The sequence below is a fragment of the Hemiscyllium ocellatum genome, chromosome 1 (assembly GCF_020745735.1).
Source record: "Hemiscyllium ocellatum isolate sHemOce1 chromosome 1, sHemOce1.pat.X.cur, whole genome shotgun sequence".
Taxonomy (NCBI): Eukaryota; Metazoa; Chordata; class Chondrichthyes; order Orectolobiformes; family Hemiscylliidae; genus Hemiscyllium; species Hemiscyllium ocellatum.
In genome coordinates, this window is record NC_083401.1 from 132900780 (window position 1) to 132916706 (window position 15927).

At 43.0% G+C, this 15927-nt stretch overlaps 1 protein-coding gene across 2 annotated transcripts in view; it reads right to left on the reverse strand.

The window, feature by feature from the left end:
• The window catches only part of tmem175 (transmembrane protein 175), a 44103-nt gene that overhangs the window by 13937 nt on the left and 14239 nt on the right, over window positions 1-15927 (reverse strand). For both annotated transcript variants that reach the window (XM_060832111.1, XM_060832103.1), the window contains exon 7: window positions 1158-1322. In XM_060832111.1, coding sequence (XP_060688094.1) covers window positions 1158-1322 — 165 coding nt within the window. The remainder of the gene's footprint in view (window positions 1-1157; window positions 1323-15927) is intronic.

Below are 15927 nucleotides of genomic sequence, written 5' to 3' on the forward strand. Positions count from 1 at the left end.
AAATGAAGTGCAGACGATTCCCACATCCCACAAAATGAATTTATTAAAAGAAAATTGCTGGTTTTGCATTACCTCGGAAGTCTCATTCTCTCAGGGGTCCATGTTAGCTTTGGCCTTTCTCTTCCTTTTTATATAATTAAAGGAGCTCTTCCCATCTGTCTTAGTATTATTTGAAAGTTTATCATCTCCCTATTTTTTATGCTTGCCTTTTGTTGATTTTCAAAAACTTTGCCAATCCTCTGGCTTACCACTAATTTCTACCTCATAGTATCAAATTAGAAAAAAAAAGTTCAATCTTAACTTCCCTTGTTAAATATAACTGGCTTAGACCCTTCCTAGAACCCTTCTTCCTCACTGGAATATACCTTTGCTATAAGCTATGAATTATTCTCTGAAAGGTCTACCATTTTTCCCCAACTGTCTTTGCTACTCAATTGCTTTCCCAGTTCACTCTAGCTAGCTCTGCCTTCATTTGTTGAGAAGTGTTCTTACTTATGCTAAATAAAGTTGCTTCTAATCAATATTCCTCTCTCTCAAACTAAATGCTAAATTCTGCTATATTACGGTCACAGCTTCCCAGGGGTCCTTTACTTAATTTCTAGACATCAAGACAGATGCAACCCTATCTTAACTTTTGTTTAATTTACTCATAGGACATAGCATCACTGGCTGGGCCTACATTTATTACCCATCCCTTGTTGTCAGTTTTCTTTCAAATCATAATAGTGACAACAGTGTGCTACCTCGCAGAAACCTACATAGCAGAAGCGTTTTGCTCACGCCCTTTGTTGTTTTGCCATGATTCACAGTACAGAACTACTGTATATGAATCAGACTCAAAATTTGATTATTTCCTCACAACCAAGTATAGTTAGTACAGATTACTAATCATATAAGACAAAATCAACTGCCGGTCACAATTAAAATCCATGAAGCAGCTAGACAGTTGAATCAGTGCATCTACATGATCAGAACTAGCAGATATTTTATCAGGTTGTGCTTCCAGAAAATTTAATTATTACATATTGCTGGGCCTTAAGTTGCAAAGCTTTGCTTTCAGATTACATTTTGCAAGCATGGTTCTTAAACATGCCAGATTTATACAACAAAAATTTATTGGACACTTCAAGGCTGAGCAGAGGAAAATAAAAACTTACCATCGGGCAATAGATGAAAGACAAAATCCCTGCTAAAAGGAATAGAGCTGGAGCTTGTAAAATCATCTTTAAAATTTGGTACTTATACGAAATTTGTTCTTCGGATGCACAAATATGGGCATTCAATAAGTAAGGTCTGTGGAATCCATAAATCACAATTACAGCCTGTTATGAAATTAGAAGGAGAGGTAGTTAGCTCTATTAAGTTTCTTCTTTAACAACTACAGAGCACATTATCATCATGGGGTGTACTAGTTATATAATATACGATAGTATACATCCAATAACATATACTTTTCCTCCTTTCTCAATGTTATGCATAGATTTCAATGGATTGTAGTGGCACTAGTTAATAAGTATTATCATCTGGATAAAGCAGGCTTCTTACCTCTAGTTGAAACAGTGGAAATTGACCTATCTATACCCAACATCTATATAAACATACATTACAGTGGTGGTCAATGGAGAGAGATAAGGAACAGGCTTGCTGCTTTGTTTATTTTTCCTTACCTCATCCAGGATCACTGATGGGGGTCATTGATCCATTGGCGCTGCAGTTAAAAATCAAGCAGTGCAGCACAAGTTCTGGATCAAACCTCAGAATATTTTACTCAGTAAGGCTCAGTACAATACTTGGTGCATTTACCTTCCAACCAAAGAAGCCAAAACTTTGAAGATAACCTCTTGAATAAGGCCAAGTGTTTGTAGCTTTGAAATCAATAATATGATTTTGTCATGAAATATCATTTAATGAAAAGACTGCAGGCAATAAAACGGCAAATTACAAATTACAAAATCAGCACGCAAGTTTCACCAGGCCCACTCGGCTGCAGACCTCGTTACAATCCAATTAGTGTTTGTCCAATTAGTGTTTTTTTACATTTCTTGCAAGATATTTTGTAATTGACATTAGTTTTGCTTGTTGTCTGTGTGGGGTCTTTCAAGTTCATTAGCTGCTGTTTTAGTGTATTGGTGGGTTTGTTGGCTACCAAGATGCCAAGTGGTTTGAGGAGTGTGGCAGTCATTTCCAAGATGGCTTTTATATCTAGATCCTTTCTATATCTAACTATCAAGATCACACATGATCTTACACTTTCAATCAAGTTGCCTTTTAATCTTCTAAACTCCAGTGGACACAAGTCAAGCCACCGTTCCTCATAACAGAACATGCCCATTCTAGCAAATCTTTCCGGAGTTACCTTCAATGTAGGAGATCAAGACTGTGCACAGCATTCCAGATTAGGTTTCAGTAATATAGTGTATAATCGAAGCATAACCTCCCCACTTTTGCCTTCAATTTCGAGGTCTGCAAATTCTCATCATTCAGATATGTTCCTTTTTTATTCTTTTTGCCAAAATGGACAATATCACATCTAATCACACTATACTTAGTCAGAAACTTGCCCACTTATTTAACCTTCCTATACCCACTTCCACCTCAGTTATACCCTCATACATCAGGCAGAAGACACAAATGTTTGAAAACATGTACCAACAGATGCAAGAAAAGCTTCTTGCTTGCTGATATCAGAGTTATGAATAGACCTCGGAGTTGATCATTCGCTGCACCTTCTCTGTAGTTGTAACACTATACTTGCATTCTATTCAATTACCCTGATGTACTTACGTAAGGTATGATTTGTCTAATTAGCATGCAAAACAATACTTTTCACTGCATCTTAGTAGATGTAACAATAATAAATCAAATCAAACCTGGGGTGCTTTCACCGAGATCATACCAGGATAAAACTAGAACCAGTACAGCCTTCTGTCTGGCCAGCTCCAGAATCTGCTCCTCTCAAAAAAATTCCAAGAATATTTCATTTATTCTACTTCCGTCCAGATAGCTTTCCAGTCTATATGCATTTTAAAATCCCCCATGATTATTATTATACCTTTCTGACAAGCTGTCATATTCATTCCTTTATACTTTGCGCTATCCTACCGTGTGGTTACTATTACGAGATCTATAAACCTCTTCCTCAAGTGACTTACATAGAACATACAGCAGTGCAGCACAGTACAGGCCTTTCAAGCCCTTTATGTTATGCCGACCTTTTATCTTACTTTAGGATCAAACTTACCTTTCATTTTACTATCACCTATATGCCTATTCAAGAGTCACTTAAATGTCCCTAACGTATGTGACTACCACCACCCCTAGCAATGCATTCCATGTAACCACCATTCTGGGTAAAGAACCAAACACCTACATCTCCCCCAAGTCTTCCTCTAATCATCTTAAAATTATGCCACCTTGAATCATAGAATCCCTATACTGTGGAAACAGGCCCTTCAGCCCAACAAGTCCACACCGACTCTGAAGAATATCCCACCCAAACCCATTACCCTACCCTATTACTCTACTCTACCCCTGATTGACACATCCCTGAACACTATGAGAAATTTAGTGTGGCCAATTCACCTAACCAGCCCATCTTTGGATTGTGGGAGGAACCCGGAGCACCCAGAGAAAACCCAAGCAGACAGGGAAAATGTATAAAATCCACATAGAAAGTTGCCTGAGGATGGAATCGAACCCAGGTCCCTAGCACTGTGAGGAAGCAATGCTAACCACTGAGCCATCCATTTCTGCCCTGGGAAAAATAAAGTATCTGACTATTCACTCTATTTATGCCTCTCATAATCTTGTCCACCTCTGTCAAGTCATCTCTCATCCTTCTTCGCTTCAATGAGAAAACCCCTAGCTCCCGCAACCTTTCTTCACAAGTTATGCCCTCCAGCCCAGGCAGCATCCTGGTAAATCTCTTCTGCACCCTCTCTAAACCTTCCATAACCTTCCCATCATGGGGCGACCAGAACTAAACACAATATTACAAGTGTGGTCTAACCAGGTCTCTATGGAGCTGCAGCATAACCTTGCTGCTCATACTCAATCCCCCTGTTAGTGAAAGTCAACACACCACACGTCTTCTTAACAACGTATCAACTTGGGTGGCAACTATAAGGGATATATAGACCTGGATTCCAAGATCCTTCTTTTTCTCCATACTGCCAAGAATCCTGCTTTTAACCCTGTATTCAAATTTGTCCTTCTAAAATGAACCATTTCATACTTTTCCAGTATTGAACTCCATCTGCCGCTTTTCAGACCAGTTATGCATCCTTTCAATGTACCATTGCAACCTACAGCAGCCTTCCACACTATCCACCAACCTTCATGTCATCAGCAAACTTACTAACCCGCCCTTCCACTTCCTCATCTAGGTCATTATAAAAATCACAAAGAGTCAAGGTCCCAGAACAGATCACTGTGGAACACCACTAGTCACCAAGCTCCAGGCTGAATACTTTCCATCTACTACCACCCTCTGTTTTTTTCTGGGCTGGCTAATTCTGTATCCAGATAGCCAAATTTCCTTGTATAACATGCCTCCTTACTTTATGAACGAGCCTACGAGGAGTAACTTTATCAAATGCCTTGCTAAAATCCAGGTACACCACATCCACTGCTCGACTTTCAACAAAGTATTTTGTCACACCCTCAAAGTATTCAATAAGGCTTGTGAGGCATGACCTTCCCCTCACATTGCCTTGCGGAGTGTCTCTAATCAAATTACGGTTTTCCAAGTAATCATAAATTCTGTTTCTCAGAATCCTCTCCAATACTTTGCCCAACACAGCTGTAAGACTGACTGGTTTGTAATTCCCAAGATTATCCCTATTCTTTTTCTTGAACAAGGGAATAACACTTGCCATCCTCCAATCATCTGGCACTACTCCAGTGAACAGTGAGGTCGCAAAGATCATTGCCAAAGGCGCAGCAAGCTCTTCCCTCGCCTCCTGTAGTAATCTTGGATATATCCCATCTGGACCAGGGGACTTAGCTATCCTTATGTTTTTCAAACTTTTCAGCACATCCTCTTTCTCAACATCAACCTGTTTGAGCATATCAGCCTGTTTCACGCTTTCCTCACAAACATCCAAGTTTCCGTAGTGGCCACTGCATCATAGTTCCAAGTACTGCTCCATACTCTAAGTTCATCACTCTTATTCCTGAAACTTTACATTAAAATAGACACATTTCAACCCATCACACTGACTGCAACTTTGTCCTATCAATTGTCTCTCTCTCCTCACAGACTCTCTGCATGCTGTATTCTGGCCGTTCATTAAGCTACTCTATCCTCAGATCCGTAGCTCCAGTTCTCACCTCCCTGCCAAATTAGCTTAAACCCTCCCGAAGAGCTCTAGCAAACCTCTCACCCAGGATATTGGTGACCCTCTAGTTCAGGTGCAACCCGTCCTTTTTGTACAGGTCCCACTTTCAGCAGGAGGTCTCCCAATGATCCATATATCTGAAACCCTCCCTTGGACACCAGCCCTGCAGCCATGTGTTCATCTGAACTCATGCTGTTCCTAGCCTCACTAGCCTGTGGCACCAGCAGCAATCCTGAGATCACTACTCTGCTCATCCTGCCTTGTAGCTTGCAACCTAATTTCCTATATTCGCTTTTCAGGTTCTCATCCATTTTCCTAGCTATATTATTGGTACTGATGTGTACCACGAATTCTGGTTGCTCTCCCTTCCATTTAAGAATCCTACAGACTCAGAGACATCCCTGGCACCTAGGAAACAACATACCATCTGGGAATTTTGATTGCAACCACAGACTTATTGCCTTTCTCATTTCTCATCTCTACCCAAATGTCTTCTGCATCCCACTTTCCTGAAACTAGGACATCACTTGTGCTATTATCATTAATAACCAAAAGGGGAGACAATGACTCTGTGGTATTATTGCTAGATTGTTAATCCAGAGACCCAGATTCAAATCCCACCCTGTAGATGGTGGAATTCAAATTCAATGAAACTCTTGAATTAAGAGTCTAATGATGACTGACCATGAAGCTAGAGAGATCAGATGGTTAATTAGCCTCTTCAAGCCTGACCTCCCCAAACACATGGAGTCCTGGAACACAGGCCGGAGCAATGCAGGACAAGACCTGACTAAACCACGCACAACACCCCACAGAAACACTCAAGGTCGCGACTGGTGCCCACGAACCCATTAGGAGCACACACTACCTCTTGGAGCAGCAGACTCCCTGCACAGACACCAGGATCGACTAGGAATAGCCACCTATCAGGAAACATGGGATACATGGTAGATTTCAGATGAGACTGAAACTTCAGGATTTCAATTCCACCCCCGTCCCCAGCATATTCTTGGAAAACACCCAAGCTATTGAGAACCAAATGGATGACCTCAGGGATAAACTCACTTTCTAAAGGGAACTGAGACATTGTTGTGTACTCTGCTTCACAAAGACATAGCACCTGACTGTGCCTTATATTCGGAAGGTTTCTTAGTACACTGAATGGACTGCTCTGCACCCTTGGACAAAGCTTGGAGTGGGGTCTGCTTCCTAATCAACACCACCTGGTGCTCAGACGTGGCGACCCTGGTGAGTTATTGCTCAATGGACATGGAATATCTTGCAGCGAAGTGCTGTTCCTACTACCTGCCACATAATTTTTGAGGAGGGCATTAGGGAAATCCCTGACAATTACAGACCAGTCAGTCTTACATCTGTGGTCAACAGTTTTGGAAAGAATTCCGAGCGATAGGATTTATGACTATTTGAGGAAGCATTGTGTAATTAAAGGCAGTCAGCATGGCTTTACAAATCTTGAGTTCTTTGAGTTGACGTGACAGGTTGACGAAGGTCGTGAAGTGGACTTCAGCAAGGCATTTAATAAGGTTCCCCATGGTAGGCTCATTCATAAAGTCAGGAAGTATGGGATACAGGGAAATTTGGCTATCTGGATTCAGAATTGGTTGGCTGACAGAAGGCATAGAATGGTTGAAGATGGAAAGTATTCTGCCTGGAGGTCAGTGTTGAGTGGGGTCCCACAGAGCTCTGTTCTTGGGCCTCTGCTCTTTGTACTTTTTATAAATGACTTGGATGAGTAGGTTGAGGGGTGGGTTAGTAAATTTGCAGATGACACAAAGGTTGGAGGTGCTGTCAATAGTATTGAGGGCTATTGCAGGCTGCACTGCAACATAGACAGGATGCAGCATAGGGCTGAGAAATGGCAGATGAAGTTCAACCTGGATAAATGCGAAGTGATGCATTTTGGAAGGTCGAACTTGAATGCTGAATATAGGAATAAAGACAGAATTCTTGGCAGTGTGGAGGAACAGAGGGATCTGGGTGTGCAAGTACATAGATCCTTCAAAGTTGTCACCCAAGTGGATAGTTGTTAAGAAGGCATATGGTGTTTTGACTTTCATTTACAGGGGGATCGAGTTTAAGAGCCACAAGGTTTTGCTACAGCTCTACAAGTCCCTGGTGAGACCACACTTGGAAAATTGTGTCCAGTTCTGGTCGCCCTACTATAGGAAAGATAGAGAGACTTTGGAGAGGGTGCAAAGAAGGTTGAGTAAAAAGTGAGATCTGCAGATGCTGGAGATCAGAGCTGAAAATGTGTTGCTGGTTAAAGCACAGCAGGTTAGGCAGCATCCAAGGAACAGGAAATTCGACGTTTTGGGCCAGAGCCCTGATGAAGGGCTCTGGCCCAAAACGCCGAATTTCCTGTTCCTTGGATGCTGCCTAACCTGCTGCGCTTTAACCAGCAACACATTTTCAGCTGCAAAGAAGGTTTACCAGGATGCTGCCTGGATTGGACAGCATGCCTTATGAAGAGAGGTTGACTAAGCTCAGACTTTTGTCTCTAGAGAGGAGGAGGAAGAGAGGTGACCTGATCGAGGTATACAAGATAATGAGAGGAATGGATAGTCAATAGCCAGAGACTTTCCCCCAGGGCAGGATTGACTGGTACAAGGGGTCATAGTTTTAAGATATTATGAGAAAGGTATAGAGGGGACGTCAGAGGAAGGTTCTTTACGCAGAGAGTTGTGAATTCATGCAATGCGTTGCCAGTGGTGGTGGTGGAAGCAGAGTCATTAGGGACGTTTAAGCGACTGCTGGACATGCACATGGATAGCAGTGAGTTGAGGGGTGCATAGGTTAAATCATTTTATTTTACATTAGGATTAACTCTCGACCCAACATCATGGGCCAAAGGGTCTGTTCTGTGCTGTACTTTTCTATGTTCTATGCTATCCTGACAGCAGTTTACATCCCACCTCAAGCAGAATTGAAGACTGCACTTGATGAAGTATGCAATGCTATAAACAAACAGTCTTGAGACGGAATACCTCAAGGCCTTGATCATCATAGTCGGTGACTTCAACCAGGCCAACCTCAAGAATGTGTTATTAAAATATCATCAACTCATCTTCGGTTCCAGCAGAGGTCCAACATCCTTGACCACTCCATCTCCTGTCTACATTTTGGAAAATCACATCTCAACACTGTGCTCCTCCTCCTGGCTTACAAACAGAAAATTAAGAATGGATCCAGAACAGAAAGTAGTGCAGTGCTGCTTTGAGGAAACACAAGGGCTACTATGGGACTGCTTAGAGTCAGTGGACTGGTCCATATTTAAGAACTTGATGGCCAAGCTAAAGAAGTATGCCACTACTGTTATAGACCTCATGAGCAAGTGCGTAGATGACTGTGTGAAGTTAATCTGAATGCTCCCCAATTGGAAACTATGGATGAACCAGGATATTCATTCTTTGCTGAAGTCCAGGTCTGAGGTGTTCAATTCAGGCAACCCTGATCTATACAAGAAATCCAGGTAAAACCTTCATAAGGTGATCAGAGATGCCCAGAGGCAACACCAAACTAAGCTTGCAACCTATACTAACCACATGGCCATCCGTCGATTATGGCAAGGCTTATATGACATTATGGGCTACAAAAAGTCGAACAGAATCATGCGCAACAATACATCCCTACCAAATGAGCTCAACATATTCTACATTGGGGAGACAGGCCGCCTACTTGCTGAACATTTCAGAGAACACCTCTGGGACACCAGCACCAACCAACCCAACTGCCCCCTGGCTGAACACTAACTCCTCCTCCCACTCCAAGGACATGCAGGTCCTTAGCCTCCTCCATCGCCAGACCATGGCAACATGACATCTGGAGGAACAGTGCCTCACCTTCCGCCTAGGAACCCTCCAACCACAAGGGATGAATACAGATTTCTCCAGCTTCCTCATTTCCCCTCCCCCACCTTATCTCACTCCCAACTCTTGGACTCAGCACCACCTTCTTGACCTGCAATCTTCTTCCTGTCCTCTCCGCCCCCACCCCCTCTCCAGCCTATCACCCTCACCTTAACCTCCTTCCACCTATCGCATTCCCAACGCCCCTCCCCCAAGTCCCTCCTCCCTACCTTTGATCTTAGCCTGCTTGGCACACCTTCCTCATTCCTGAAGGAGGGCTCATGCCCAAAACGTCGACTCTCCTGCTCCTTGGATGCTGCCTGACCTGCTGTGCTTTTCCAGCAACACATTTTCAGCTCTGATCTCCAGCATCTGCAGTCCTCACTTTCTGCTACATTAGACAACAATAAACCAAACCTAAACTGTTTTCAAGCTCTCAAACATCTGCCCTCACAAGCTGTTTTTAAGCTACTGGGCCGCTCCACTTTTCCACTGTTTTCAAGTATTTAAGGTATTTTGCTCTGTTTTCAAGCTCACCGTCTTCTCCGTTTATGCATTGTTTTAAGCTCTCAGACCTTGCCCCTCTCAAGCTGCTTTCAGTCTCTTCAGTTGCATCTGTCTTGTATTGTTTTCGGGTTTGTTGACTTCTTCCCTCTTGCATTGTTTTTAAGCCCAAGAAGTTTCAAGAAATGCTTCCTCACAGAGAGTTAAGTCTTTAGAACTCTCTATCTCAAAAAGTGTGCTTTATGGATTTATTTTAGGAAAAAAGGTTTTTTTACAAAATTATAAATGTACAAAAGATAACACAACAATCTTACATTACAAAAACATCAACAATAAACTACCTACTGCTCTACAAAACAAGTCAAAACTATCACAAAGACACAGAACAGCCTCTCCACATTACAATTCGATAAATAATTAAATTTAACAAATTAGATTAAATTAATTTAAATTGAACTCAATCAACTTATGTTAGATCAAATCAAATAAAATTAAATTACACCACTTGATGCACCTCCACCGAAGCTCCTGTCAGCAGCAGCATCAGTTATTCTACCCATATTTGTTCAGGCTTCCTGAATGTGAGAATGTTGAATAGTGTCTTTCCATGTTCACCTAGCGAAGGCAGATTTGGCAATCCCAGAAGAAGGAATACCAGGTCTGCCTTGACTTCAGTTCCCAGGATCCTTTCCAACACATTCACTATAGCACCCCAGTATCTATGGAGCTATCACACGACCACAAATAGTGTGCAAGAGTGCCGTTAGTGGTTTTGCATTTAGGGCACACTGGAGATACTCCTTCCTTAAATTTTGCTAAGCGCTCTGGGACCATATGGGCTCGGTGGAGAATCTTTAGTTGCATGCCTGCACTTTATTGCAAATCAAAATCTTTTTCACATTCTCCCAGATAGCCTCCCACATTTCCAACGAGATTTCTGCTCCCAATTCCGGATTCCAAACTCCTTAAAGTCTTTCCATAGCTTCCAAAGTGCCCCGTACCTGTAGATGGTATAGGGTACTGACAGATGCCCGCGAACTGAAGCATTCTTCTCCATATCAGATTTATAGGGCCGAGCCAACAGTGTGGTCTTTTTCAGTATGTAATCCCTAATCTGAAAATTACAGAGGAGTTCCCTACTGAGTAGCCCATATTTATGACTCAGCTGGTCAAAGACATCAAAACCCCTCCATCAAATAGGTCTCCCAGGCAGGAGACTCCCCTGGCCTCCCATGCTTTAAAGCCGGAATCCATTGATCCTGGCCTAAATCTTGGTGTTCCAACTAAGGGGGTGAACGGTGAGGTCTTTTGTAGATTACCCTCGCCCTGCCACATCATTCTCCATGTTTTAACCATGTTTGTAACGATCGGGCTTTCGCAGTGCTCAGCAACAGGTTTCATCTTATCCATAAACAGCAAATTAAGGAGGGGATATTTTGCCTGGGAAGCCTCAGTGTTAAACCATATTGACCTTGGACCCTTACACAGGTAAAAACAATGACTGCAGAAGCTGGAAACCAGAGTTTAGATTAGAGTGGTGCTGGAAAAGTTCAGGCAGCATCCGAGGACCAGTAAAATCGGCGTTTTGGGCAAAAGCCCTTCATCAGGAATACAGGCAGAGTTCCTGAAGGGTGGAGAGATAAATGAGAGGAGGGTGGGGGTGGGGAGAAAGTAGCATAGAGTACAATAGGTGAGTGGGGGAGGGGATGAAGGTGATAAGTCAGGGAGGGGGGTGGAGTGGAGTGGATAGGTGGAAAGGAAGATAGGCAGGTAAGACAAGTCATGGGGACAGTGCTGAGCTGGAAGTTTGGAGCTGGGGTGGGGTGATGTGGGGAAAGGGGAAATGAGGAAACTGTTGAAGTCCACATTGATGCCCTGGGGTTGAAGTGTTCTGAGGCAGAAGATGAGGCGTTCTTCCTCTAGGCGTCGGGTGGTGAGGGAGCGGCGGTGAAGGAGGCCCAGGACCTCCATGTCATCGGCTGAGTGGGAAGGGGAGTTAAAATGTTGGGCCACAGGGTGGTATGGTTGATTGGTGCGGGTGTCCCAGAGATGTTCCCTAAAGCGCTCTGCTAGGTGGTGTCCAGTCTGCCCAATGTACAGGAGACTGCATCGGGAGCAATGGATACAATAAATGATACTGGTAAATGTGCAGGTAAAACTTTGATGGATGTGGAAGGCTCCTTTGGGGCCTTGGATGGAGGTGTGGGCGTAGGTTTTGCAATTCATGCGTTGGCAGGGGAAGGTGCCAAAACGGGAGGGTGGGTTGTAGGGGGTGCGTGGGCCTGACCAGGTAGTTATGGAAGGAACGGTCTTTGCGGAAGGCTGAAAGGGGTGGGGAGGGAAATATATCCCTGGTGGTGGGGTCCGTTTGGAGGTGGCAGAAACGTCAGCGAATGATTTGGTTTATGCGAAGGTTGGTAGGGCGGAAGGTGAGCACTAGGGGCGTTCCGTCCTTGTTACGGTTGGAGGGGTGGGGTCTGAGGGCGGAGGTGCGGGATGTGGATGAGATGCATTGGAGGGCATCTTTAACCATGTGGTAAAGGAAATTGCGGTCTCTAAAGAAGGAGGCCATCTGGTGTGTTCTGTGGTGGAACTGGTCCTCCTGGGAGCAGATATGGCGGAGGTGGAGGAATTGGGAATAGTGGATGGCATTTTTGCAGGAGGTAGGGTGGGAAGAAGTGTAATCCAGGTAGCTGTGGGAGTAGGTGTGTTTGTAAAAAATGTCGGCGTCAAGTCAGCCGTCATTAATGGAGACGGAGAGGTCCAAGGGGAGGGGGGTGTCAGAGATGGTCCAGGTAAATTTAAGGTCAGGGTGGAATGTATTGGTGAAGTTGATGAATTGCTCATCTCCTTGCGGGAGCATGAGGTGGCGCCAATGTAGTCATCAATGTAGCTGAGGAAGAGGTGGGGAGTGGTGCCGGTGTAATTACGGAAGATGGACTGTTCTACGTAGCCAACAAACAAACAGGCATAGCTGGGGCCCATACGGGTGCCCATGGCTACTCCTTTGGTCTGGAGGAAGTGGGAGGATTCGAAGGAGAAATTGTTGAGGGTGAGGACCAGTTCGGCCAAACGAATGTGTGTGTTGGTGGAAGGGTACTGTTGGGGACGTCAGGAGAAGAAGAAATGGAGGGCTTGGAGGTCCTGGTCATGGCGGATGGAGGTGTAGAGGAATTGGATATCCATGGTGAAGATGAGGCGTTGGGGGCTGGGGAAACGGAAGTCTTGGAGGAGGTAGAGGATGTGGGTGGTGTCTCGAACGTATGTGGGGAGTTCCTGGACCAGGGGGATAGGACAGTGTCAAGGTAGGTAGAAATGAGTTCAGTGGGCAGGAGCATGCTGAGACAATGGATCGGTCAGGGTGGTCAGGCTTGTGGATCTTGTGACGGAGTGCGGGGTTCCAGACTCTGAGGTTGGAAGCTGTGGGTGGGAGATCGCCTGAAGTGATGAGGTTCTGTATGGTCTGAGAGATGATAGTTTGGTGATGGGGGTGGAGTCATGGTCAAGGGGGCGGTAGGAAGAGATGTCCTCGAGTTGGTGTCTGGCTCCTTACACACCCAATCACTCCGTAAGACAATAAGAAGCTTATTTTGGCATTGTTTTAAGTCTGGGAGATCTACCCCTCCCATTCCCTGTGGGAGTTGCAACTTGGCAAATTTAATGAGAGGACACCTACGACACCAAATAAAAGATCCAAGTCAGCCATTAAGCCTCCGCAGCGCTTGGTCTGGGCAACAATGGGGGCATTCTCATGGGGTACAGTAGGCGAGGGAGAACATTCATTTTAATCTGAGCTATTTGACCTAACCACGATATTGGTAACCCCTTCCAGCACTGAAGATCTAGTTTTATCTTCTCAAATAACTGCACAAAATTGGCTCTGTACAATTGATGAAAAGCAGGGGTAATGAAAATATTTCATGGATTTCTAATGCAGAAGTAGATTCAGTCCCAGCATCCAAGACTTTATCACAGACTGCAAATAGTTGAAGCCCAAGCGCTGATCCCTGTGGCACTCCACAAATTACTGTTTGCCAACCCAATAAAGGCATATTTATCGCTATTCTCTGCATCCTATTAGCTGACCAATTCATTATTAATACTAATATGTTCCCTTTGCACCATGATGCTCTAGGGTTTTGTGCTGTAACCTTTGATGTGGCAGCTTATCAAATGCCTCTTGGAAATCCAAGGACATCACCACTACCTTGATTGTTATTCTGTCAAGATGATCCAATAAATTAGTCAAACATGATGTCCATTTCAAAAATATATGTTTAATCTGTCTAAGCACATTATAACTTCCTCAGTATCCTGTTATGATGTGTTTAATAATGGATTTGGGCAATTTCTTTATAACACAGTTAATCTAACTAGGCTACAGTTTCCTGTTTTCTGTCATTTCTTTCTTCAGTATTAGCGCTTTCCAATTTGCAGGGAATTTTTCAGAATTAATGGAAGTTGGAAGATTATAGCCAATAATCAAAACTTTTTCTACAACATCAGCCACTTCTTTTTGAACCTTACATTCATCCCATCTGGTCTCAGGAACTTCTTAGACTTAAAACCATAAGACATGAGCAAAAATAGGCCATTCAGCCCAACACGTCTGCTCTGCCATTCAACGAGATCATGGCTGATCTGATAATCCTACACTAACTTCCCTGCCTTTTCCACATAGCCCATGACACCATTACTGATTAAAAAATTGCCGAAGTCTTGAAAATGCTTAAGATCTCATACTTTCCCCAGTGCTTTTTCCCTGGCAGAAACAGATTGTTTTGAGTTCCTTCCTTCCTTTCCGAGAGATTGTGGGACAGGAAATCATTGGATCACAGGGATGGGTTTGATCAATTACAGTGTCAGACAAGCTCTTACAATTATCTTCAATTCTCTTTAGCTGCCATGGTTCCTGAGGTCCAGAAATTCAGACAGCATTAATGCTGACAAAAGGCAAAACTTTCAAGTTGGACAGCTTTGTTAAAATATTAAAATGACCCTCCATTCTCCTCGCAGTAGGTTGATCACCCACTCTACCTCTGTTAAAACTAAGAGTGGGTAGATTTTAGATGGGCAAGATCCATGTTTAAGGGAGTTTTAAAAATAATACTTCTAGTTTGACCTAAACTCACCACTTTTAAGGATTAAAATTTCCTCCATTTTTGCAGTGATGAGTTTATACCACATATTCTCTCTGTTTATTTTAATTGTTTGAGCATCTGTTAAATTAACAGGTATGATAACATGACGTCTTCTATTTGGTACAGCTTATTGTTAAGAGCTGATAGCAAAAGTCCAGTTATTTTTCAATAGTTGGTTGTGTTATGAAGTGTACTGTACCTTTAAGACAGTTAAAAGCTAGCAGAACTACCTGACAGCACTAAGTGTTCTGAACAAGATATAATGTAACCAGCCATAGTGTAGCTGGTTGTCTGGAGACAAAAAGAAAATTAAGCCAATCAATTTAAATTATACCCCGAAAAATACCAAACTCCAATCATGTTTGAATTTAGTATATTGACAATATTAAAAGCCAATGACACAATCTGATGTTTTGGGGTATAAACCCAGGAAAAACTGAACAGTTGGGGGAGAATTGCCAAAAGACCAAAAGATGTAGGCTGCTAGTGAGAACTCTCTGAAAGGTACTTGTCCAGAGAAGGAGTTTGCATAGAGAAAAACATCAACACAGAAAAACATCAAAGAGAAGATTCAACAGCTAGATGGTTTTGAAATTTGAATTTTTCAGTAAATCTTAATCGGGTGTTTTATCGGACGAGTATTATAGAAGGGAAAGTAAAAGATAGGTTAGAAGAATAAGTTGTAAATAGTCATTAATTAATTATTCTCTGTTATACTTTAAGAAATGATTAATTTTTTTTACTTTAAATAGTTCTTGGCCCCTCCAATTATCACAGATTACTGTATGGGATAAATCTTTTCTGTGTTGCTGGTTTAAATTAAGCAGGAGGTTTTACCCCATGTCATAACAGTTGCATGCAAATATCACTTCTGTAACTTTATTTGCTTCTTTCCCAAGTCAGAGGGCAACTTTAGAAGCAAAGGTAAAAAAAATTGTGGACTTGTTCCTCAGGCTCCAACTTTGGCATGGCTTCCTGGCAATCCTCACCTCTTCTACATGACCTTCAAATATTTCAGATTGAATCAAGCATGCTAGGTTCTGCCTACGGGAGTTCCCACTGCCTTAAGCTTCAAGT